The sequence below is a fragment of the Festucalex cinctus genome, chromosome 5 (genome assembly GCF_051991245.1).
Source record: "Festucalex cinctus isolate MCC-2025b chromosome 5, RoL_Fcin_1.0, whole genome shotgun sequence".
NCBI lineage: Eukaryota > Metazoa > Chordata > Actinopteri > Syngnathiformes > Syngnathidae > Festucalex > Festucalex cinctus.
Window position 1 is genome coordinate 13405007 of NC_135415.1, and position 22685 is coordinate 13427691.

Consider the following 22685-nt stretch of genomic DNA (forward strand, 5'->3'; position numbering starts at 1 on the left):
ACATTTTCCACTAGCTTAACGTCGTCTCAGTTGCGGGGGTCGATGTGCCGAGAATGAGTGTATCTTAGCGTAGCTTAGCGGCGTCCTGCGGGAGCGGGCGAACAAACACGCTAACAAGGTGTTCTCATGCTCGCCGTCAACCGCAATCGACCGCGTGACGCGACAACCCACAGACCCCATCCCCAAAGGCTAACGCCCGGCAACAAGAAGACGCTTGGATGCCGCCCCCTGCTGGTATCCGGCAGCCATTTTGCGTTTCGTTAACGACTTTTTCTGAAAGGTTGTTTTGATTAGCATCCATCATGGCCGAGGTTACATCAATTAATGCTGTTGACGGCGGCGGGGAACACCCCCTTCCCGCTCAGTTCGCACCCCCCTTCTGGCATTAAAGTCCTGTCATCCCAGCTTGGCCCCCCAGCGCAGAGCTGTCAATTAAATGTGATTGACTGGCTAACAGCAGCACATAAACACAAAAAAAAAAAAAACAGAAGGGAAAATCTATATATTCCCCCCCACCACACCACCATCCTGTCTTGCCCCCTTCCTCACCCGCCTGTCAACCTAAGTCCCGCCTCCTCACTGAACCCTCAACCAATTAACAGCATTCCAGTCGCCGCCCGACTTCAAAACGTCAAGTGTTGTCCAAAAAACAAGTTGCAATTTAGCGCTTGAGTTAACCCCCGTTGCGCTTAGCATATGTAGTTAGCAGTGTAAGTAGCGTTGTGATGTCCCCATTTTTTCCAACACACAAAATGGAAGGAAAGAGGTGGAGGGCCAGCTCATTTTGTGACCACAAAACATGCTGAAATCCATTCACTAAATGTTAACCTCTTAAATGTATTTGATTTGTTTTTAGTGTGTACGGTAATCTTGTAATCTACATTCAAAATGTATTGAAAAGAAAAATCAATTGAAATTTTCAACTTTTCTAATTAAGAAAAATTAACATCTTGTAATGTAATAGCGATATATATATTACAATTTTAAAAAATTGTGCCAAATTTTAAATTATTTAAAAATGTTTTTTTTTTGTATTTAAGCTTTTTTTCTTGTTAAAAATATGTCTGGTACCATTTAACATTTCCTTTTTTAATGTTCATTAAAAATGTCATATTGTTCAAAAATATGCTAAAAATATTGAAAAGATTTTTTTTAAAACCTTGTACATAAAACGAAAACCGTGCAGCGAACTTTGTAAACTCCTTGCTTGGCATTGTTAGCATATCATGCTGTCTGCATAGCAGTTAGCCACATTAGCATGTTGTTTTGTTCCCAAGCTGGCAACTTGTCACATTATAATGTTTTTAATACGTTTCTAGTCTAGCAACTAGCCACATTAGCATGTTGTTTTGTTCCCAGGCTGACAACTTGTCACATTGTAACACGTTTCTAGTCTAGCAACTAGCCACATTAGCATGTTGTTTTGTTCCCAAGCTGACAACTTGTCACAATATAATGTTTGTAACACATTTCTCGTCTAGCAACTAGCCACATTAGCATGTTGTTTTTGTTCCCAAGCTAGCAACTTGTCACATTTTAATGTTTGTAACACGTTTCCAGTCTAGCAACTAGCCACATTAGCATGCTGGGCGAGGCTTTTTATTGACGTTGCGGTCGTGTGGTGATGAGTCATCGTTGTCATCTTTTAGCCGCTGGCCAACGATTATCAACCTAGTGCCCCACTGCTGGATCATAAAGTGAAAACTGAACTCGAATCTTTTTTTTGTGTTCAAAGTGAAAAATGTTTTCGCCGTCACAAATCTTTGAAAAGTCCACCGAGACGTTTGCTAAGCCGCGAGCTAGTGAGATTGATTCGCCAAGCTGCGCTTGTTTAAAAGACGTCAAAAAGGTCCACTTAGCTGGCTCAATTGATGATGTCTGCCTGGCAAATTGGCCTTTGATGCTGGCCCCTGACTGGCCCCCCAACTCCCACAGGGCCCTAATGGGTGCCAGCCTAATGGCGCCCTCCATCACGCGCGAATATAAAACGTGACAATTAGCCAAACGAGCTTTAGCAGGAGGGGACAAAAACAAGATGCTAGTTTTCGACATCGACACCTGTGGGGGCACAAAGGCGCTCAAGTCAAAGTGATAAATTCAACCTCATCGATTGGACAGCACTTAAGAGACCATGTATCCAGTTAAAGGCTACACGCTAGCAGGAACTAAAACTGGCAGTTACACTGGCTAAATTCTAACCTAAACACGAGCTAAACATTAGCAAGCTAAACAAACAATAGGAAAACAGGTGTTGCTCGGGACCAATTCAAGGTCACGTGCTAATGAGCTAAACAGTCAAAGATGCTATGCAGTATGCGCTAAAATAAGCTATAGGCACTGGGAGTCACATAACTGCTACAAGCTAACCTAAACAGTTCAGCTACGACGATTCAGCTAACAATTGCAAACAATAGGAAAACAGCTGTTGCTCAGGACCATTTCCAGGTCACATGCTAAAGAGCTAAACAGTAAAAATTGCTATGTGCTAAAATAAGCTAGGCACTGGGAGTCACATAAATGCTACATGCTAATTAATTCCACCTACAACAGGGGTGTTCAATGAATTTTGTGAAGGGACATGAGAAATTGGCTAGCATGCTGACCTATTATTTTATTTTATTTTTTATATATTAGAGTCCATTAAAATGATGTTTACACTTTAAAAATTATCACAATAATTTTGTGCTCTGACCGCTAACTCAAATTAGCTGTTCCTAGTCAGGACTCACAAATAGATAAAGTGGGAATATATAGATAAGTCTTGCTCATTAGCTTGCTTGTACTGGCGTCTACACGTGTTTATAAAAAAAAGAAAGAAAAAAAGACAACTTTTAAAATAAGAGCAACACATAGTTTTCATTTTACTTTGACTTCATAGTCATTCTGAGGGACTGGACAGATCAGAGACTGTGGCTGGGCCAGATGTGGCCCCTGGGCCATACTTTGCCTAGTAAAACTAGCAAATTGCTAATATAAGCTAAATAGTGGTAGCCACACACACACTAACATACTAATAAGGGAGTACCACAAACTAAATGCTAACACGAAAAGATAAACTATTGCTAGGAGTTTGTCACACAAGCTAAATAGCACCACTAGCTAAATGCTACATACTAATGTAAGTTTGAAACATTAACAGCCTCAAAGGCTAAATAAATGCGAGCCTGAAAACTGGGGAAATTGTGGGATAAATTATATGCGGACATATTACAGTCATAATTAAATGTTAATTTACATAATATGAGTCACACTAGTGAAATGCCAACAAGTTACTTACCAGCCTAACACCGATACAGGTAACATGCTAATGTGGCTAGCTGCCAGCATGGCATCAAACAGTCTGAAATAAAAGAGCACAAGTCATGAGAAATATAATTAAACCTTTAATGTGTTTTTTGTTTTTGTCAGAAAAGAAGTGATAAAATTCATTTGCGTTATTTCAGCTAATTTGCCTCTTCCTTTTTTTTGCCATTTTGATGAATTGACTAAAAACACATTCAGGACATCTGTTCATTTTTGTCATGTCACCACCCAGCCATTAGTATCAGCGGCACTCATTGGCCCATGTCTCCAAGCGTCCAATCAGATTTCTCAGATGTCAGCGGAGCCATTAGGGGGAGAAAAATTTGGATTCATTCAACTGCTGCCCCCTAACGGACTGGCGCGACTGTGAAGCAATTGTACTGTGTAGTGAGTCTGGCGTCCACTAGGAGGCGCAGGATGAAGACACAGGTAGTTGTTTAAATAAAGTTGTGTGAAAAAAAAATACTTTATGGTGTATAAAATGTGACGTAATGAATAAAGTGTTGTTACCATAGCAAAAGGTCAAGCAGAATTAAAATACCAAAAATGTGACATAACATGAAAGGCTTTTTTTTTTTCCAACACAGTTTGAAAAGTGATGTCTTGGACAAAGTGTAAAAAAAAATAAAAAATAAAAAAGTGACACCAATGTGCAATAAAAACAATGTCATAGTGCCAGGTCACTTGACTGCTTGGCCACGAAGCGTTGCCATGCCAACAGGCAAATCTTTTTAAAAAAAAATTTAATAATGTGACAATGACATTCTTGCTACGGCAACATCTTGTTTTAAATAAAGTTGTTTAAAAACAAGTGAGTTGAATTCATGAATAGTGGCGGTGGCCGGTCATGTAACAACTTAAAACCCCTGGGCATTATCTTATTTTGAAATGACTTGGTCAGAACCATCAAAAGCCGAAAACCGGTCACAATAACGCCGAAGGGTTTTAATAAAAATGACATCAGGAATAGTGTTGTCATGGCAGCCTGGTTTAAATAAAGCAAAAGAATGTGAGCTCATGATGAGTATTGCAATGGAAACAGTTTAAGTAAAGTTGTGCTTTAAAGTGAATAGTGTCATGTTAAATGGCAGCCTGGTTTAAATAAAGTTGTTTTTTTTATAATCGTGATTAAAGTAGGATGATTGTTGCTAATGGTGACAGCCTGGTTTAAATAAGTTTTAAAACGGCAACATGAATTACATTGCAAATTTGCAATAGTGACAAACTAGACCGCCTGCATTAAATAAAGTTGTGTTTAAAAAAAGGGTGACATGTATAAAAGTATATGATTATAAAAATTGTTGTTGCCATGGCAACAGAACGTGTTCACACATTGCCGCTTCTGTTCTTGTTCTTGTGCTGGCCGTGTGTCGTATTGTGCGCGCTGTTGTTGTTGTTGTTTGCGTTTCCACTGAGCGTCTCCATAATGGACCTGAGCGCCCCGAAGGGCCTCTTGGCCTCCGAGCTCGTAGTGGTCTCCTTGCTGGCGGGAGGCGCCCTGCTCGGCTCCGCCTCCTGGTGCAGGTGCTCGTTGAAGGTGACCCTGAGCTTGAGGCTGTGCGCCGTCTTCCTGCGCGACGACGGCGACTTGAGAGCGCTCTTGGGGCTGGTGGCCGCCGCCTTGGGCGGGCTGGCGGCGTCGGGGGCAGAGTCGGGGGCGGAGTCGGCGTCGCCCGTCGAGTCCGCCGCCTCCGGGGGGCCGAAGGCCGCGCCGTTGAGGGGCTTGGAGATCAGCTTCCTCTCAGGCGGCGGGGGGAGGTGCTTCTTCATCACCAGGTGCAGGTGCTTGGAGGCGGGCTCCTCGTCGTTGATTGGCAGGTGCGCCGGCCTATCGGGCTTGGGAGGGGCATCGGAATCCGATTCGCTGAGCGAGCGTTGCATCATCTGCTTCAGACGCGCCAGTTTCTGTTCGCGCTTCTCCGCCGACGCCAGCGCGCCGCCACTGCGCCGCGGACCCCCCGCCCCCCTGGAGGGGTCGCAGGCGTCCTTCTGTAGCCCCGCCTCCTGGCGCACCAGCCAATCGCTGTCCGCTGATGTCCCCTCCACGCTCAGCATCATCTCGGGCCACGCCTCCACGCCGGCGTCAAGTTTGTGGAGTTGCTTCTGTAGCGTTGCCTTCTCGGCTGCTTGCCTGCAACACACGCACGCACATTTACTCAATAAGCTTCACGATTTGAGAGTTAAATGTTTTTTTTTCCCCGCACTGACTCGGTGAGCTGCTTGGTCAGCTTGACGACCTGCGACGCCAAGGACATGCACGTCTCCACGACGACCAGGTAGCGAGCGCAGGGGCTGTGACCTTGTCGCTCGGCCAGCTGCGAGGGTCGCTCGCCCTGCTGGTTTGACACGGTCACGTTTGAGCCGTATTCCACCAGCGTCTAAGCACACACGCACACACATCAGGTCAGCACGTTTGGCTGTACGTTGCAAAAAAAAACAAAAAACATAAGTCATTACACAATGCACAGGGGAGTCTTGCCTTGAGTGTGCTTCAGTCACCCGCCACTAGGTGGCGGCAGCAACCGTCACATTTATTGTGGATACTCATATTCACGGACCAATGCTTGTTAAGGCTGATATTTCAAGCCCATATTCATTTGCAGTAAATGAGAAAATATTAGTCAAAATTTAAAAAATGTACTTTTTCTTTTAATTTTTCCCCCCAATATTTTATTTATAATTTTCAAGGTTTTCAATAACAAACAAAAAACAATTCACAAAAAAAGGACCTAAAAAAAAAAAAAAACGAAAAAAAAACCAAAACAAAAAACAAAAAAAAACAAATTAAAAATAATAAATAAGTAAATAAATACCACAAAAACAAAAATTATCTTTCCTTGAACTGAACATATTTTTTTTTCTGGTGTACAATAAGACAGAAGCTCATTAATCCAGTGTTTTTCTTTAGGTGGATCAACACTTTTCCAGTTCTTAAGTATGCATTTCTTAGCAGCAGTTGCTGTCAATAATACAAAATGTTTTTTATACTTTTTAAAAACATTTTTTTACACTTTTTATTTTAATTTTAAACATAATGAATTGCTTTGGTTAAAAATTCTACCAAAAATTGCAGGGAGCTTCCGGAGTCATCAGCATGCGTTAAGTAAAATGAACTATTTTCCTGCCATTAACGTTAACGGAAATCCTAACGAGTACCGCCGATCACGTTAATTGACGTCAACTATGTTTTTAAAAAAACATTTCCAATGGGCATCTCTAGTTTGATGAATGAGCTAATTTTTTATTTTTATTTTTTTAATAAAAACACCCACTAAAAATTATGGCCAGCAGATGGCAGCGTTGTATCTCTTTTCAATGGGCACCCACGGATCAAATAATATGAAAACATGGATAATCTTAGGAAATATGTTTTTACAGATGTCGTGAATGATCAAAGCGTTTGCACATTGAATCTTGATTCACAGAGCATCACTAAACAAAAATTATGTGCAGAAAATGTACCTTTTGACAAAAACCTGGTTTTCTCATTTTTTTCCCCATTGTAGCTTGGTGTGGCTCATAACTTATTTTCAAATGGTGATTACTAAAGAACGGAATAAGGATCATACTTTTTGTTCTAATGAGAGAATGCAATACAATCTTTTCATATGGTATCCCACCATATTTACGTAGTCATAGCACACAATATTCTGTTTGCCTTGAAAGATGAGTGAAAATGCTTGAAACTGGCTGGCACCCTTGGGGGTGCTTTTGGAGAAATTTTGGTAGTAAAAGAGTTAAAAACTACCAAGTAAATAGTTCCCTAAAGTTATCTGCAGTAAATAAAGTTTTCCAAAATTTCGACATAATTTCTTAATTGTATTTATTTGTATTTTAATAAATAAATAAATTAATTTATTTTATTTATTTATTATTTAATTTAAATTGTATTTATTTATTTATTTATTTATTAATAAAAAGTGTAGGGAGTTCCCAGTGTCATCAAGTTTTTTTTAATAAAGCGGAAATGTAAATAAATCCATAAATGAAAAACTCCCTGTATCCCACTGAGCGACACATGCACGTGAACGTAGTTAATTTGGCGTTTTCGTCAGGGTTCGTAAAAGGTTCCAAAATATCTTCGCAGACAGTGTAAAAAATAAATAAATAAATAAATTGTAATTGTCTGAATGTGTTCAAAACTCTTTTGCAAAAAGTACAAACTATCTGTGAATGCCTTAGAAATCCAGACGAAAAGCCTAAATTTGCCACGTTCGCAAGCATTTACCGCTAGTGAGATATCAGCTTTAATCGGCCTTCAGATTTCTAAAAAGGCTGATGCCGAATCGGACTATCCCTAATATATATACGGTACTCGTACCTGCATACACGTAATTAGAATCCGCGTGCGTACCTGTATACATGTGAGGTGTCCGTACTGTGCGGCCACGTGTACGCCCGTGTTGCCGTTGTGGTCCACCTCATCCAGAGAAATGGCCTGTTCCTGCATAAACTGAAGCAGCCACAGCAACACCTTCTCCTACACAAACAAACAAACATAAAGCTTGGAGGGTCCCAGGAAGTATAATTCCAGGAAGTGTCGTCACCTGTCCGTAGCGAGCGGCGTAGTGTATCAAACTCGGATGTTCCCTGGTGCAGCTCAACTCGGCGATGGCTTCCGTCTCGCTCACCATCCAACGCACGCACTCCAGATGGCCGTTCTATAACACGCAATTCAAGCACGACACCAAGTTGTAAACAACAAAACAAGATGGCCGCCCCGGGGGGGGCCCCAGACGGACCTTGACGGCGAGCCCGGCGGGCGTGAGCTGCTGCTGGTTGCGCTCGTTCAGTCCGTCCTCCCCCATCAGCGACGTGAGATGCTGGAGGCACTCGGCGTGGCCCTGAGACGCCGACACGTGCAGGAGGTTGTTGCCCGCCTCGTCGCGGATCAGCGAGAGGTTGTCGGCGGCCAGGTGAGGCTGACGGGGGAAACGTCACAGGTGTTAGCCACAGAACATTCAACAAAATACAGTAGTTAAAACGAAAAAAAAAAGTCAGGAACAGAATGGCGACTTGTGAACTTCTTACCATTTTTGTAATTAATTTAATAAATACTAAACCGCTGCGATTGGCTGGCAACCAGTCCAGGGTGTCCCCCGCCTACTGCCCAGAGCCAGCTGAGATAGGCGCCAGCACCCCCCGCGACCCTTGTGAGGAATAAGCGGTCAAGAAAATGGATGGATGGATACTAAACCGATACTGGTATCGGTATCGGTGAGTACTCACAAGTAACATGCCGATACCATTAATTCCAACACTAATATAGGATTTTGGATCTTGTGTCTTGCTCGTGCACAACATTCACTGATATGTGACATGTTCACTGCATACCGACCTAAGATATCCTATTGGCCCTTGAATGATCTGAACCAATGGCAGGACAGCTTTTTCATGTTAAGGAAAAAAAAAAAAAAACTTAGGTATCCGTATCGGCCGATACTGCAAAGCTGGGTATCGGAATCGGGGGCCAAAAACGGTATCGGAACAACACTAATAAATACAAAATATTTTAAAATGTCAAATAAAACATGGAGGTGCTTAACTGGGGCTCCACTACAGATCTCTATATATTTTTTAAATTAAATAATTATAACTGTAATTCAACAAAAGATATAGTAGTCTGCTCGCAAGGTGGGAGTAACAAGATGGCCGCCCTGTGACTTCAACGGTTTGCATTGGCCTGTATGGGCTATCGGCTATCCAGTCATAAATAGAGGTCAGTGGGCTCAACAAAAGTCTGACAGGGCACCCCCTAGCTGCGGCGCAGCGCCATGCCGGTTATCAATCCAGACGAGCGAGCGTCTCTCACCAGAAGCGAAATTTGACCTTCCCTGACGATGTTGATGATGTTGTGCTTCTTTTTGGTTTCCTCATCCACCTCCGCTCCTCCTCCCCTCCTTGCTCCTGCTCCTGCTCCTCCTCCTCCTCCTCCTGACGCTCCTCCATGTTGTCCTCCTGCAGGGCTCCACGGCTTGGCAGCGTCCTGCTTGGCCAGCAGGGGGAACAAGACGCCGGCGCCCCCTGCTGGAGGCTCCAGGCCGGGCCTCTGGTTCTGGTTGTGGTTCTGTGCTTCCGGATACACCCTGGCTGACAGCAGCTTGTCTGGGTTAATCAAGAACATATCGATTAATGGATTGATTATTAGCAGGTCAGCTTGTATGGCAGAGAAAGTGTCTTTATAGCCATATTTCGATTCTCCATCCTTCTATTCAACAACTAGAGGGAGTCCTCGAGTAAAGGCGCATTCGACCTCAGGCATTTCGACTTTACAACAGTTACGCCCGGTCTGTCATTTTGGCCCTGTCAACCATTTTGGTTCCTTGTCCACCATATAGTGTTTTCCTCTCGTCGCTATTTAGCCCTTAGCTAGTGCGAGCGCACTTGTGAGAGTATCATTGGCTTTTTCGCCCTCTTTTTTTTTTCCACATCAGCCTCCCCCCCTTTTATCCATCCACCTCTAAAATAAATAAATAAAATAAATTTATTATTATTATTATTATTATTATTATTATTAAACTCAACTGAAGTCGAAATTCGGGTTATATCGCTATATATATATTGCTCTTTTTATTTCCATTTACGGTATATTTATTTTTGTGGATATAATTTTTGAATTATATTTTTTATATCCATTTTTATTTTCAATTTTAGTCATTTATTTTTTTATTTAGTCATTTATTTATTTGGCAGTTTTTTGTCTTCCACAGTATCTATCCTATTGCTATATATTTATATTGGAGCTTTCTCATCTCGATCTAGCACTCAATCTTGTATGTTACATACAGTCCTAGGTCTGCGCGTAGCCTTTTACATATTCGAGAGCTAGGTATTCTAGATCTTTTTGTATCTACTGCTATTGAAGCTCTATTACATTTTTTTGCCAGACAACTGAAGCTATTGTAATAAAGGGGCGTGTCTTGACAATCCACCATGAGACCGCACGAGGCTCTTACCTCCCTCAGGGAAGGAGGAGAGTGACGAGGAGCAGCTGAGCAGCGAGGAGGACGAGGAGAGCCCCAGCTCCTGATGATGATGATGATGATGATGATGATGAAGATGATGCTGGAAACCTCCCGAAGACTGAGAGCGAGGAAGGTGCTGCTGCAAGTCCGGATCCAGGGACTTGGACTTCCTCAAGTCCGACCACTTCAGCGGGGACAGGACACACATCTAAGGGAGGGGGAGGAGGAGTTGAGATGGAGGACCAAAAAAAAAAAAAAAGATAAAGAGAAGATTATTTTGCTAAAGTGTATACATTAGGGGTGGGAACTTGTGGGTATCTCATGATACGATACGATATGCGATACAAGGCTCACGATAACGATTATCGATATATTGTTCAGGTAATAAATCCACGATAATCTACGACAAAACTAATCATAAACACAAACAAAATATTATTATTATCATCATCATTATTATTATTATTATTAATAATATAAATAAATATCAATAAATAATACAAAATAAATCATTAATAAAAATATTCATAATACTATAACAAAAATAATATAAATAAATACAAATGTAATACAAATACATAATAAAATATAAAATATATAAAAATGTAAACTAAAAAATAATAAAAAAATGTATATAATAATAATAATAATAAGAAGAAGAAGAAGAAGAAGAAGAAGAAAAAGATACATAAACAGAAATAAATATAATAATAATTATTACAGTAATAATAATAAGAAAAAGATAAACAAATAACTAAAATAAATATCAAATCATTTAAAAAAAAATAGTAAAGAAAAATAATAAATACAAATATAAAAATTAATGAAAAATAATAACATTATATTAAAATATAAATAAATACAAATACATAATATAAAATATATATAAAAATATAACTAAAAAAATAAAACAATAACAATAATAATAATAATAATAATAATAATAATAATAGTAATAATAAAATTAAGCTCATGAGTCTTCTTCGCCTGACGACTTCCGTCCATTTCCCCGCCACTCTTATGAGATGCTCCCCTTAGCGGCCCACCAAGTAAGTGCTCAATAAGTCATGAACAATGGAGCCGTTAACTACAAATATCGATATATTATATCAATAATCTATCGGGAGACAAAGTATCACAATTTATCCCGATATCGATATACCGTCACAATTCTAGTGTGCGTACCTGTGTTGACGTGTTGTTGCCATTGTCGTCTTCCTTGTTGCTGCTCTTGTTGCTTTGCCTCCGTTGCCTCTCCAGTGTGGCACCGCCCACGTTGCCCGCGCTCAGCTCCCGCTTGGTGTCGATGGCCCTTGGCAGCGTCGACGTCTGCTGGCCTGACGACTTGATGAACGGCACGTCCAGGATCTCGTCCATGTCCAAGTCGTAGTGCTCCAGTTCTCCCAGGACACCCGAGTTGCCTCCCTGGCTAGCGCCTGCTGGCACATGCACAATTAGCTACCCGATATCTGCTCCGTTTGAATGTGTTGCTGCTTCATATGTGTTCAAGTAGTAGTTCATTGAAGGTTTCTTATTATTATTGTAACATTGATGCAATTTTTTTAGCTCCTTTATGGCATTTTGTATTCTATATTAGCATAAGCTAGCAGCATGAGTTTTGTTGTACTGTTTATTTAAATAGTAGGGATGTAACGATAACGGCAATTATCGTGATATCGCGATATTAAAGGGATATTTTGGATTTTTTTTACATGAATCTCTATTTCATCCTCACCTTAAATTTTCACAGGGCATGTTTTGGCCCTTCTATGTTTAAAATAGTTGTTTTTTGTTTTTGTTTTTTTTTAACAATATTGTTACCTTTTTTGTATCGCCAACCTCACCATATCGTGATAATTATCGTATCGTGACAATATCATATCGTGCTGTTTGGATACTGTTACACCCCTAAAAAAAATAGTATTATTATTATCATAACATTGATGCTAATATCTGTTAGCCCATTTATGCCATTTCACATTACATGTTAGCATTAAGCTAGCACAATTTTTTTAGACATGTTTGAATGAACATTTCTTTTGGACAAGTTCAAAAATGGATATTTGACTCATTGAACAATTTTCAGCAGTGAAAAAGTTAATATTTTGTCCAGAATAAATTTGATAATTTCATTAATTCTCCATGTACAATTAATAGGTACCTTTAAAAAGTCATTTTTCAACTGTCGACTGATGATGACATCACCTGTGCTGAGGAAGTAGGTAACGACCAATCATGGCTCACCTACTTTCTGGGGTTGGTCAGCAAACTGAACCATGATTGGCCGTTACCTACTTCTTCAGCATTGGTGATGTCATCATCAGTTGACAGCAAGTAGAAAAATTACTTTTTAAAAGGTACAAATTGTACATGAAAAATAAAAAAAAATATTCACTTTTTACTACTGAAAATGGCTCAATGAGTCAAGTATTCCTTTAAATTCTTTGTTTCACTGACCCGAACCCGCACCAGCGCCATCCACCATCTTCCCTCCTGCCGAGCTAGAAGGTATTTTGTGGTCCTTCGATGCCGGCCTGGCGTCCCCCGCTCCTCGCTCCTGGTCTTGATCCTGGACCTTGGCGTCCCAGCCCGGAGGCTCCTCTCTGGTCTCGGGGTGATGCTTGAGAGGAGAAACCCGCTTCACAGGACGGAACTTGCCGTGCGCCTCGGTCCCGCCCGCGGGTTTGATTCCCACTACATGGGACGCCACGCCGCGACTCCAGTTGATGGCCGGCGCTGAGGAGGAGCCAGAGCGAGAATGCGAAGGAAGGAGGAGGAGCGAATGAAGTGGGAAGGAATTAAATCCAGATAGTGCACGTTAGCTAACACACTAAGCATTTGTTACCAGCTCTTTCGTCCGCCTGAACATCACTCCGTCTGGAAAGTTCCGGAATGTTCTTCAGAGACGAGACGGAATACTGAAACAACACAACATGGTGATAAGTTTTAGGGTCCAACTGATTCATCAGCCAATATTTGCCCTTTCCAAATCTACAAAAAAAAAATATATATATTTTATTTTGTATTTTTTTTACTTAATTTTATTCTGCCAAATATCGGACACAGCAGGTGCGTGCATGCGTGTAACTGACCACAGCGTCATCCGAGAAGTCGATCTCATCCAAGTCCAAATACTCAGGAACCTCCATCTTCAAACCTCATCACCTCCAACCCTGCACAAGATGTGACAAAATGACAACAAACAATATGTTTAGAACTCATTCAAGCCTGACCCCAACCCTCACAACACCTACATGATAGTGTAAATTCTGCAACAAAAACTAAACAAAAATAATTTCGTCAACACACATTTTTCACCGGACTAAAACTAGACTAGACTAGACTAAAACTCTCATTAATAAACAATAACTGGGACTAAATCAGTCTGCATTTTCGGCGACTAATGAAGACAAGATGTAAATGTACTTCATGTAATAAAAACTGGACTAAAATCTATGGACAATTTAGTTCATGAACAAAAACGAGATGAAAATTATATGATTTTGTAAAATCTTGTCTCTGGTAATCTGTCACGTCTGTGAGACTGTTATGTGACACACAGCACAAAGATATGGGACATACAGGAGGTGGATTCACGGTGAAAGGTTTAAAAAAAAAAAAAAAAAAGAATAAATTATTGTTATAATTTAACATTAATCCAACAGCTATAACGTTGCAACAATAATGTTAATGCGACTGCTAATTAATGCTGGCTAACTTACTAGCTCATAGCATGGAGCCATAGTAGCCACTTTAATTGTGTGTCAAGTTGTTTTTCCATCAAAAAGATGAGAAAATTTGATGTGAAATAGTTTTAGACCCGAAAAGGTTCAATAAATCTGCTGACAAAAAAAATTACAAGGGCAAAATGGTGACAATAACTAGAGGAATAAAATTACGTTTTCTTGGACTAAAATGCTAGATTTATAGTCGACTAAAATGGACTAAATAAAAACGGGATGAGGTTGACCAATTGTGATAAAAAACTAACCAGTGTGACTGAAATTGGACTAAAGCTGAGACTAAATTTAAAAATGGCAGACAAAATTAACACTAATACACGACAACATAATTCAACATCACATTATCTCTCCACAGCATCCAACGAAAATGAAACATGACATTCATTAAAGCGCAGTAACATTACGTCACACGAGTACAACATGAGAACAATATTACACAACATGCTAATCACTATAAACAAGCTCATGCCCCAGCTAATCACGAGCCACCATTTGCTAATCCCCTGGCTAGCATGCAAAAGTAAAAGTTATGTTGCGTTCAGGTTCACATTTTTTTTTTAAATGTATTGTTCCAGGACCGCACAAACAACGACTAAGTCCATAAATCAATGTTAGGGTTGTAGCTTTCAAATGAAAGGCATCATTATCCTCCATTATGCACACACATCAAAGTTCAGACAAAACTATAAATTAAAGTTTTAGAGATTTTTTTTTTAATTCTTAGTTGTTTAGTGGAAAATTGTAGGGACGTTGAATCCGTCCCCGCAGGCAGCGCTGGACTTGACGTGTAGCCTTCAGGGGCAGTCTGAAAACATTATACTTGATAATATAGCGCAGACAAAAGTCTGCAATTGAAAGAAAAATACGTTATTCTCCAGCATATCATAAATAAATGGTCAGAATTCAAGTTTAAGAGAAAGACGCGTGCAACACGTTGAAAGGCAAACAGTTATATTTACAAGTCTATTTTGAGTATATATATTTTTTCATTTCTTTATAGCTTTTCGTTGAGTATTTAGTGTGATTAAAAAGTGAGTTTCTTGTGCTCCTATAATCGGTTCGATTGAGGCTAATTGGCGAATGCTAGCAGGCTAATCAGCATCCAGGGACTCTAACGGATTAGCCTGCTAGCTAACAGCCAGCCGGACAGCTGGAAAAGGAGGCGACAGGAGAAAGTGGAAGTCGGGGGGGAAAAAAGGAGTACTTTTTAAACGTGCGCAGGTGCTAAAGTGTATACATTACCTGGCGGACGGGTGGACTGCAGAGAGGAGAGCGGCTGACGGGAAGGTTCAAATGCAAATGTTGTGTTTTTTCCCCCACCTTTTTTTTTTTTTTTTTTTTGCTCGTTGATGCTAGCAGCACAAAGACTTTGACATATGTCCTCATAGAGCGGCGCCGAAGAACGATAGCTCACTCTGCACTTTTTTTTTTTCCTGACGCCGCTCACTTTCACTTGCCAAGCGCCCTTTAAATATTGAACTTGATGAATGATGAAATTCATCTCTTTGTATCTCAAAACATGTTTACAAGGCGTAAAAAGTTTGATTTGATGCAACTTTGCACGAGAACGTGACTGGTCGTGGTTTTGGTGTGGTTGTTCGATATACGAAGTACAATAAAGTAATGTTTTGTATCGATTCAAGTTAAAAAAATAATAATTAAAAAATCACATAATAATCGAATATAGTTCTTTGGGTCCAAAATAAGATTTTTTTTTTTTAACTAATGTTAAAGCTACAACTGTAGTGTAAGCAGATTGGTCCGAGGAGATGAGCTTCGTCCGAATTGACGATCTTCGTAGAGGTTCCGTTAGACGGGTTTATTCCCTTAAGAATAAAAATAACTAATTAAAATACGGGAAAAATATGACTCATTTATTTAAGTAGTGTAGAGTTGTGTCGTTTAATGCATACGATAGTTTAATGTGAATGATGTGAAATTTGACTTGTTTGGTGCGACATGAGTCACATGACAGTTGACTTCATGTCCTTAGTTTACGCGATTATAATTACACTTTTAGAATTATGCAAGTATAATTATGCAAGTGTATGAAACTATAATTAGACTACATAATAACAGCCTGTCTGTCGAAAAGGCTTTCTGCCCTCATTTCAACACACAAACACCAGACAAACACGTTGCAGCAACGCCCCCTGGTGGTCAATGTGAACAACACTGGCGCGAGGAGCAAAGCAGACGATTTTTTGGTGACCTCACGCAACCAATATGAATATTGGCGTCAAGTTTATTTGATGGTGGCATTTAAAATTCAGTTAAAATACAGTACATGTTGGTATTGTTCATATGAAACCTTCAAGTCAACTGTCGATGTTTAAAAATGTTTTGTGCCCCAGGTTGAGTCTCAGCTCCTGAAAGACAAACAACAAAAGATTAACTTATTTTTACATTTGTATGGCAGTATATGTTTCAAATTCCACCAGATTAAATTTGTCTAGATTAGATTAAACTGGACTACAACTGATTAAACAGCACTAGACTACATTAAATTAAATGAAAAAAAAAATGACCAAGGACTACTATTAAAATGGTCTAGCCTAGATTTAACTACTTAGATTGAACTGGAACTGTCCAGATAATACTAAACTACATTAGAGTAATATGGTCTAGACTAGATTACAATGGTCTAGACTTCATTTAATTAAACGTGTCTAAACTAGACAAGTTTATATCAGTATAGTCTAGATTAAACTGTAGTACACTAGTTTAAACGTGACGAGATTAAACCGGACTACACTACATTTATTTTTGACGTCACTGGACTAAATCAAACTGCACTAGAGTAGATAAAATGAGACTACGAGAGATTAAATTGACCTGCAGTAGATTTTGATTACATCAAAAATGATTTGTATGACGTGCTATTCCTCTCTTACGCTGTGGTCTTGCATGCCGACACGTGGGCAGCGTTTCCCGTGTAGTGGACGTCACATTGGACCACGTTGTTGGCAAAGTTTGATTCCTGAATTTTCTTCTTGGGATTGACGGTCACCTGACAACAAAAAAAAAAAAAAAAAACAGTACACTCAACCATCGTAGCATGTTGCTAATGTCAATCGCTAAAGCTATCATAACATTGATGTACTTCATATGACTGACTTTTACTTTTTACAGTTAAGACTGTTTAACTTCATTTAAAATTCATAAAACAATGTTTTAATTGTTCTGATGTCTTTAAAAGTGCTACATAAATAAAACTGCGTTGACAGTTAAGATTACATTAAATTGGACTAGACTGATGAAACTCTAATAGGCTAGTTAACATTGAACAAAACCAGACTACACTGGATTAAACCATTTTAGACTATTATCACTAGTTTATACTGGCCTAGACTAAATTAACTACACTGCCCTAGATTACACAGAGATCATGACAATGTTGTGCATATCTGTAAATTGAAGCAGAAATCATTTGTCAATCAAATAATTTTGAATCGAAAATCGTTTGAATCGAGAATCGAAAATCGATTCTGAATCGAATCGTAGACCCAAAAATCGTAATCGAATCGAATCGTGAGACAGTCAAAGATTCCCAGCCCTACTATACTGGATTAATTTGGATTAGAGTACAAAGTGATATAGACCAGATTAAATTGGACAAGACTGTATTAAATTGCACCTGTTCTTCTACTGGTATAAATTGTGCTAGTGACCTTGAGTTTGTATTTGCCCGGAGCCACGTCGGTGATGTCGATCCACTGACAGTCGATGTCGGCGTTGTATGTGTCGTAACAGCCCGGACTCAAACCCTGAGCGTGCACACACGTATGAATGGCATGTCAGACGTTACGTCGAACCAGAAGACGACGTAACGGGGCGAAACGACGAGGTTGACCTGCGTGTGCGAGGTGCAGGCGTATCTCCGGTAGTATCCCGCCTCACAGGAAGTGTCCTCCAGACAGAAACTGGCCTTGTGTCCTTCCGCCACCGCTTTGCCGGTCTTGGCGTCCGCCAACTCGTACAGGCTGAAATCGTCCATGCTGTGAAAGTGACTTGACGAGACGCACGGCCAATCAGAACACAGCACGCGTGGAGGATGTGTAGATCAGATTTGATACATTTGGACAAGACTAGTAATACTAGTGTACAACATTAGATTTAAATGAAGAGTCCGAGAGGGCTTCACAGACCCATGGTTGACAAATATTACCGACATCCCCCTGTTTCTTACTTGTGACAGCTGTGCCACTCCCAGGAGTACGGCGCTTTGCTCGGCAGAAAGTCGGCGGTTCCCTGGTTCTTCACACGCTGAGGGAACCTCAGCAGAACTCTCATGTCGTAATCTCCAGCAGACCTCGCAGAACTCAACAACAAGACAAGATAGCCGTTATCTTGGCATTCCACATTCTAGCTAACGAGTACAACGTACCATAGAAGTCGTAATCACTACTGGGTACTCGACTCATGTTAATTAAGTTAGATGAGAATAGATTATATTAAACTAGATTGCAATTGGACTGATAGTGGATTAAAATGGACTAAAGTCAATTTGGCCTAGATTGAGGTGTACTGAAGTAGGTTTTGACTGGATTCAGATGAAAGTGAGTCCATGTGAATTCAAGTAAATTTTAGTCTGATAAAGTGGATTAATCTACATTTAGACTAGATTCAAGTACATTTAAACAACATTGCAGTCAATTTAGACAGACATAAAGTGGATTTATACAAGATTAAAGTGATTTAGAATGGATCAAACACAAATTTATACCAGATTACACTGATTTGGACTGGATTAAATAGAATTAAAATAGATTTAGAACATATATTTAGGATGGATAAAAGTGGGTTTAGACTGTGTGAAATTGATTTACACTTAATTAAATTGAATTTAAAAAAAGAAGAAGAAGAAAACCAAATTAACCAGATTTAGACTGGAATGAATGAAAACAGGATTGAAGTGGATTCAGATAAACAAGTGAGATTTCAAGAGATTTAACTTGATTTAGAGAGAATTGAAGTAGATTTAGATTTAAAGTAGATTTATTCATTTGGAACTGGTATTCATACAATTAAAGTAGGTTTAGACTGGATTCAGATGAATGAGTCCAAGTGAATTGAAGAAGATTTTAAGAGTAGAATAAAGGTGATTAATCTACATTTAGACTGGATCAAATTACATTTAAAATTGAAGTACATAGATTTAGACTGATATACTGTAACATGGATTTATACCAGATTAAAGTGATTTAGAATGGATAAAACTGGATTTATACCAGATTACACTGATTTGGACTGTATTCAATAGAATTAAAATAGATTTAAAACATATATTTAGGATGGATAAAAGTGGGTTTAGACTGTGTGAAATTGATTTACACCTAATTCATGTGAATAAAAAAAAGGAAGAAAACCACATGAACCATATTTAGACTGGAATTAATGAAAACGGGATTGAAGTGTATTCAGATAAAAAAACAAAAAAGTTATTTCAAGAGATTTAACTTGATTTGGAGTGGAATGAAGTAGATTTAAAGTAGATTTATTCAGTTAGCACTGGTATTTAGACGAATAAAATAGCTTTAGATTGAATTAAATCATATTCAGACTGGATTAAACTGATTTAGATTGGACTGAAGTAGATTCATCCAACATTAAACAGATTTAGACTGAATTAAACTAGATTAGGATTTAACCAAATTCAGACTGGATTGAAGTAGATTTGGGGTTGGAATTGGGATTATATGAATTCAAGTAGTTTTAGACAGGATTGAAGTAGATCCAAACTGGATTAAATTTCTTTAAACTGACTAAAAATGAGTTAGAGAGGATTACATAGATTTAATGGATGAATTAAAGTACACTTGTCTGGATTTAGCCAAATTTGTACTGGATAGGTGTCAATTTTAATTTAAAGCAGATTTAGTGGGTTTGAATTGAGATTAAAGGGAATGATAGTTTTGGAGTGTATTAAAACAGATTCGGACTGGATTAAGTTGCGGATGAAAGCACCTTTATACTGGTTTAAAGTGTTTTGTGTCATGGTGTCTCACGTGGCGAGGCAGTTCTCCTCAGCCGCACAGCGTAGGTTGTACATGGGAATTCTGTGGATGTATGCACCCACTTGGATGTGGTACGCATCAGGAACCAGATCAGGAAGACCTGCGTGCGGTGACATCATCACCGTGACATCATCACGCAATGACACACAAACAGTGGGAGTGCTCAAAGCCACTCAGGGGAACATTTGCTCCAAAATTATGAGAAGCACATAAATATATTCTAATGTGCAGGTTCATGACTATACCAGCTGCACTCTGCCCCCTAGTGGACTGGAGGTCTTTTCCCGGGAAGGATAGTCATTTTGTCCAACTTTTTCAAGCCATAATGATTAGTTTTTATATTCAAAAGTCATTTCTCACCATTCTGGTGGTACCTGGTTCCGTAGCCATGCCAGTGTCGGGTCCAAGCCCTGGGTCTATAGTAGGAGTTGTAGTAGTTATAGTACGGGTAGTAGTTGGACGCCTTGTACGGGTTGTATGGGTCGTCTCCGACCATCCCGTCATCTCCAGAATCTGCTCTTGGGTTTGGTCTTGGTTCCGCTCCTGGGTCTGATCTTGATGGAGGTCTCTGACGCGCTATAGCTCGTAACTGCGCGCCGCCATTGGCCGCGGGTACTCTTGGGGCGACTCGGATCGCAGCGGAGGTCTCGTTAGCTCCGCTAAGAAGCACCACGCGGCTACCGGAGGAGCTCCTGGTCTGGGCGCGAGGCTGGTAGCGGGACCCCTGACTCAGGATGCTGAAGACTTGCCCGTTGTGGCGCCAAGTCAACCCCTGCGTCAGCCCCCCCGCCTGCTGCTTCTGCTCAGCACCGCTTCCACTTCCTGTCAGTAGAGAACAGCAGAAGAGCACAAAGACGTGCGCCGGAACATACCCCATCCTCGACTTGTTTTTCGCCAAGTTGTGCTGGAGTATGCAGCTCGCAAGTGGTCTGAGGAGCATGTGTGTGTGCGTGTGCGAGTGCGTACTGTAGGGGAGGAGTTAGCTCGACTTCCATGACAAGAACAATCACAAATAACTTCACCTAAATAATTAAATTGAAGATAAAACAGAGGTGTGAGGAAGTCAAATATGCACAACTCGTGAATTTAAAGTTATAAAAGTCCCTCTAAAGTAAACACACTAGAGTGAAGAATGTTAACAACCTTGCCAAATTTGAATGACTTAAAAAAAACAAAAAAAACTGTAAAGTGTGTCAAATTAAGCTATTGTCAACTGCCAATCAAATAACACTAATACCAGAAAAAATGGATACTACCTCATCTATCTGTTTTCCCAACACAAACCTAAATTGCGCTTCAAAAATAAATCACAAGCTAGCCAAGGCTTTTTCATTACGCTACCAGTGGTGCTAGCCACCAGCTAGCTTGCGAGCTAACAGGCAACAAGGGCTCCTTCTGGCACGACAGATGTCCACAGTCAACTGTCAATCAAATACAACTAATACCAGAAAAATGTTTACTACTTCATTTTGCAACTTTCTTAAGCCTACAAAATCCTACATTAAGTTACGAAAATAAATCACAGGCTATCCGAGGCTTTTCATGGCGCGACCAGAGGTGCTAGCCATCAGCTAGCTTGCGAGTTAACAGGCAACGAGGGCTCCTTCTGGCCAACAGACGTCCACGGTCAATTGTCAAACAAATACAATACCAGAAAATTTTTTACTACTTCATCTAGTAACTTTGTTAAGCCCACACAATCCTACATTGAGTTAAAAAAATAAAAAAATAAAAAATTCACAGGCTATCCAGGGCGTTTCATGGCGCAACCAGAGGTGCTAGCCAAAAGCTAGCTTGCGAGCTAACAGGCAAAGAGGGCCCCTTACAGATGTCCAAAGTCAACTGTCAATCAAATACAACTAATACCAGCAAAATGTTTACTACTTAATATAACAACTTTCTTAAGTCTATAAATCCTACATTGAGTTACGGAAAATAAATCACAGGCTAGCCAAGGCTTTTGATGACGCTATCAGAGATGCTAGCCACCAACTAGCTTGCGAGCTAACAGGCTAATGGGCATCCTTCCAGCTGGCGGTTTCACCTACTTGCTTGGAAATATAACGACAGTGAGCTGTTCTGTAAATTGTGGCATCTAGGGTAGACATAATTTCAGGGTGTAGGCTTAGCTAGCTAGCTAATTATTCGCTGTGATGGTAGAAAGGAGAAAAAAAGATATAATAATAACTAAGTAAGCAATTGTTCCAGACGCAACTGCGCTGTTAGTGCTAGGTTTGTTATATGTGGAACTGTTCTGGACCATTATGGAAACAAACAGTATAAAATAATTCATCTGCTACATGCCCCGTGAGGTCGCACATGTTGCAAATGCCACAAACTGCCACTGATGCTAACTGAAGCTGGAACGAAGCTAAAGCGTCAAGCAGCAGGAGCGGCGGCAGTAAAAATGAAGGGGGGGAAATCGGGTTTTATTCACAACTTTCCACACACTGTGCATTAATTATGTGTTCCTCCTGGTGTGTGAGGAGTGACGATAATGAAGCCGTGTTGTTGTCGTGGGGTATGAGGTAGCGAGTACGAGGAGAGAAGATGATTGACGGGTCGTCAGCAGCAGAAAAATGCAAGGATGTGAAGCTGCCTGATGTAAGTTGATCCTCCGGTAAGTCGGCAAGTAACTTTTCTTTTAGGCTGTTTTT

General features: G+C 40.1%; 2 protein-coding genes across 2 annotated transcripts; both read right to left on the minus strand.

Annotated features, from left to right (window-relative positions):
* Positions 1–3370: 3370 nt before the first annotated feature.
* sncaip (synuclein, alpha interacting protein) lies at positions 3371–15388 on the minus strand. Its single transcript, XM_077521693.1, has 12 exons — positions 15254–15388; positions 13361–13441; positions 13114–13186; positions 12726–13004; positions 11454–11704; positions 10260–10476; positions 9116–9408; positions 8046–8225; positions 7851–7964; positions 7658–7783; positions 5512–5681; positions 3371–5434 (listed from the first exon to the last, which is right to left on the minus strand). Exons 2-12 carry the CDS (start codon positions 13415–13417, stop codon positions 4630–4632), a joined length of 2565 nt encoding a protein of 854 aa, XP_077377819.1. The 5' UTR covers positions 13418–13441; positions 15254–15388; the 3' UTR covers positions 3371–4629.
* Positions 15389–16237: 849 nt separating this feature from the next.
* lox (lysyl oxidase) lies at positions 16238–22685 on the minus strand. The gene is made up of 7 exons (XM_077521791.1): positions 20389–22685; positions 20020–20128; positions 18201–18332; positions 17865–18021; positions 17683–17778; positions 16906–17021; positions 16238–16380 (listed from the first exon to the last, which is right to left on the minus strand). The coding sequence occupies exons 1-7, from the start codon at positions 20966–20968 to the stop codon at positions 16374–16376; spliced, it is 1197 nt and encodes a 398-aa protein (XP_077377917.1). The 5' UTR covers positions 20969–22685; the 3' UTR covers positions 16238–16373.

Excerpts from the sequence above, each read along its gene's own strand:
- sncaip (XM_077521693.1), bottom strand. The coding sequence starts at position 13,417 with ATGGAGGTTCCTGAGTATTTGGACTTGGATGAGATCGACTTCTCGGAT. Across the intron at positions 13,187-13,360 it reads ACTTCTCGGATGACGCTGTG|TATTCCGTCTCGTCTCTGAA; the intron begins GTCAGTTACACG and ends GTGTTGTTTCAG. Across the intron at positions 9,409-10,259 it reads CTCCTCCTTCCCTGAGGGAG|ACAAGCTGCTGTCAGCCAGG; the intron begins GTAAGAGCCTCG and ends TGATTAACCCAG.
- lox (XM_077521791.1), bottom strand. The coding sequence starts at position 20,968 with ATGCTCCTCAGACCACTTGCGAGCTGCATACTCCAGCACAACTTGGCG. Across the intron at positions 20,129-20,388 it reads AACCAGGTACCACCAGAATG|GTCTTCCTGATCTGGTTCCT; the intron begins GTGAGAAATGAC and ends CACCGCACGCAG. Across the intron at positions 17,022-17,682 it reads CGGGCAAATACAAACTCAAG|GTGACCGTCAATCCCAAGAA; the intron begins GTCACTAGCACA and ends TTTTGTTGTCAG.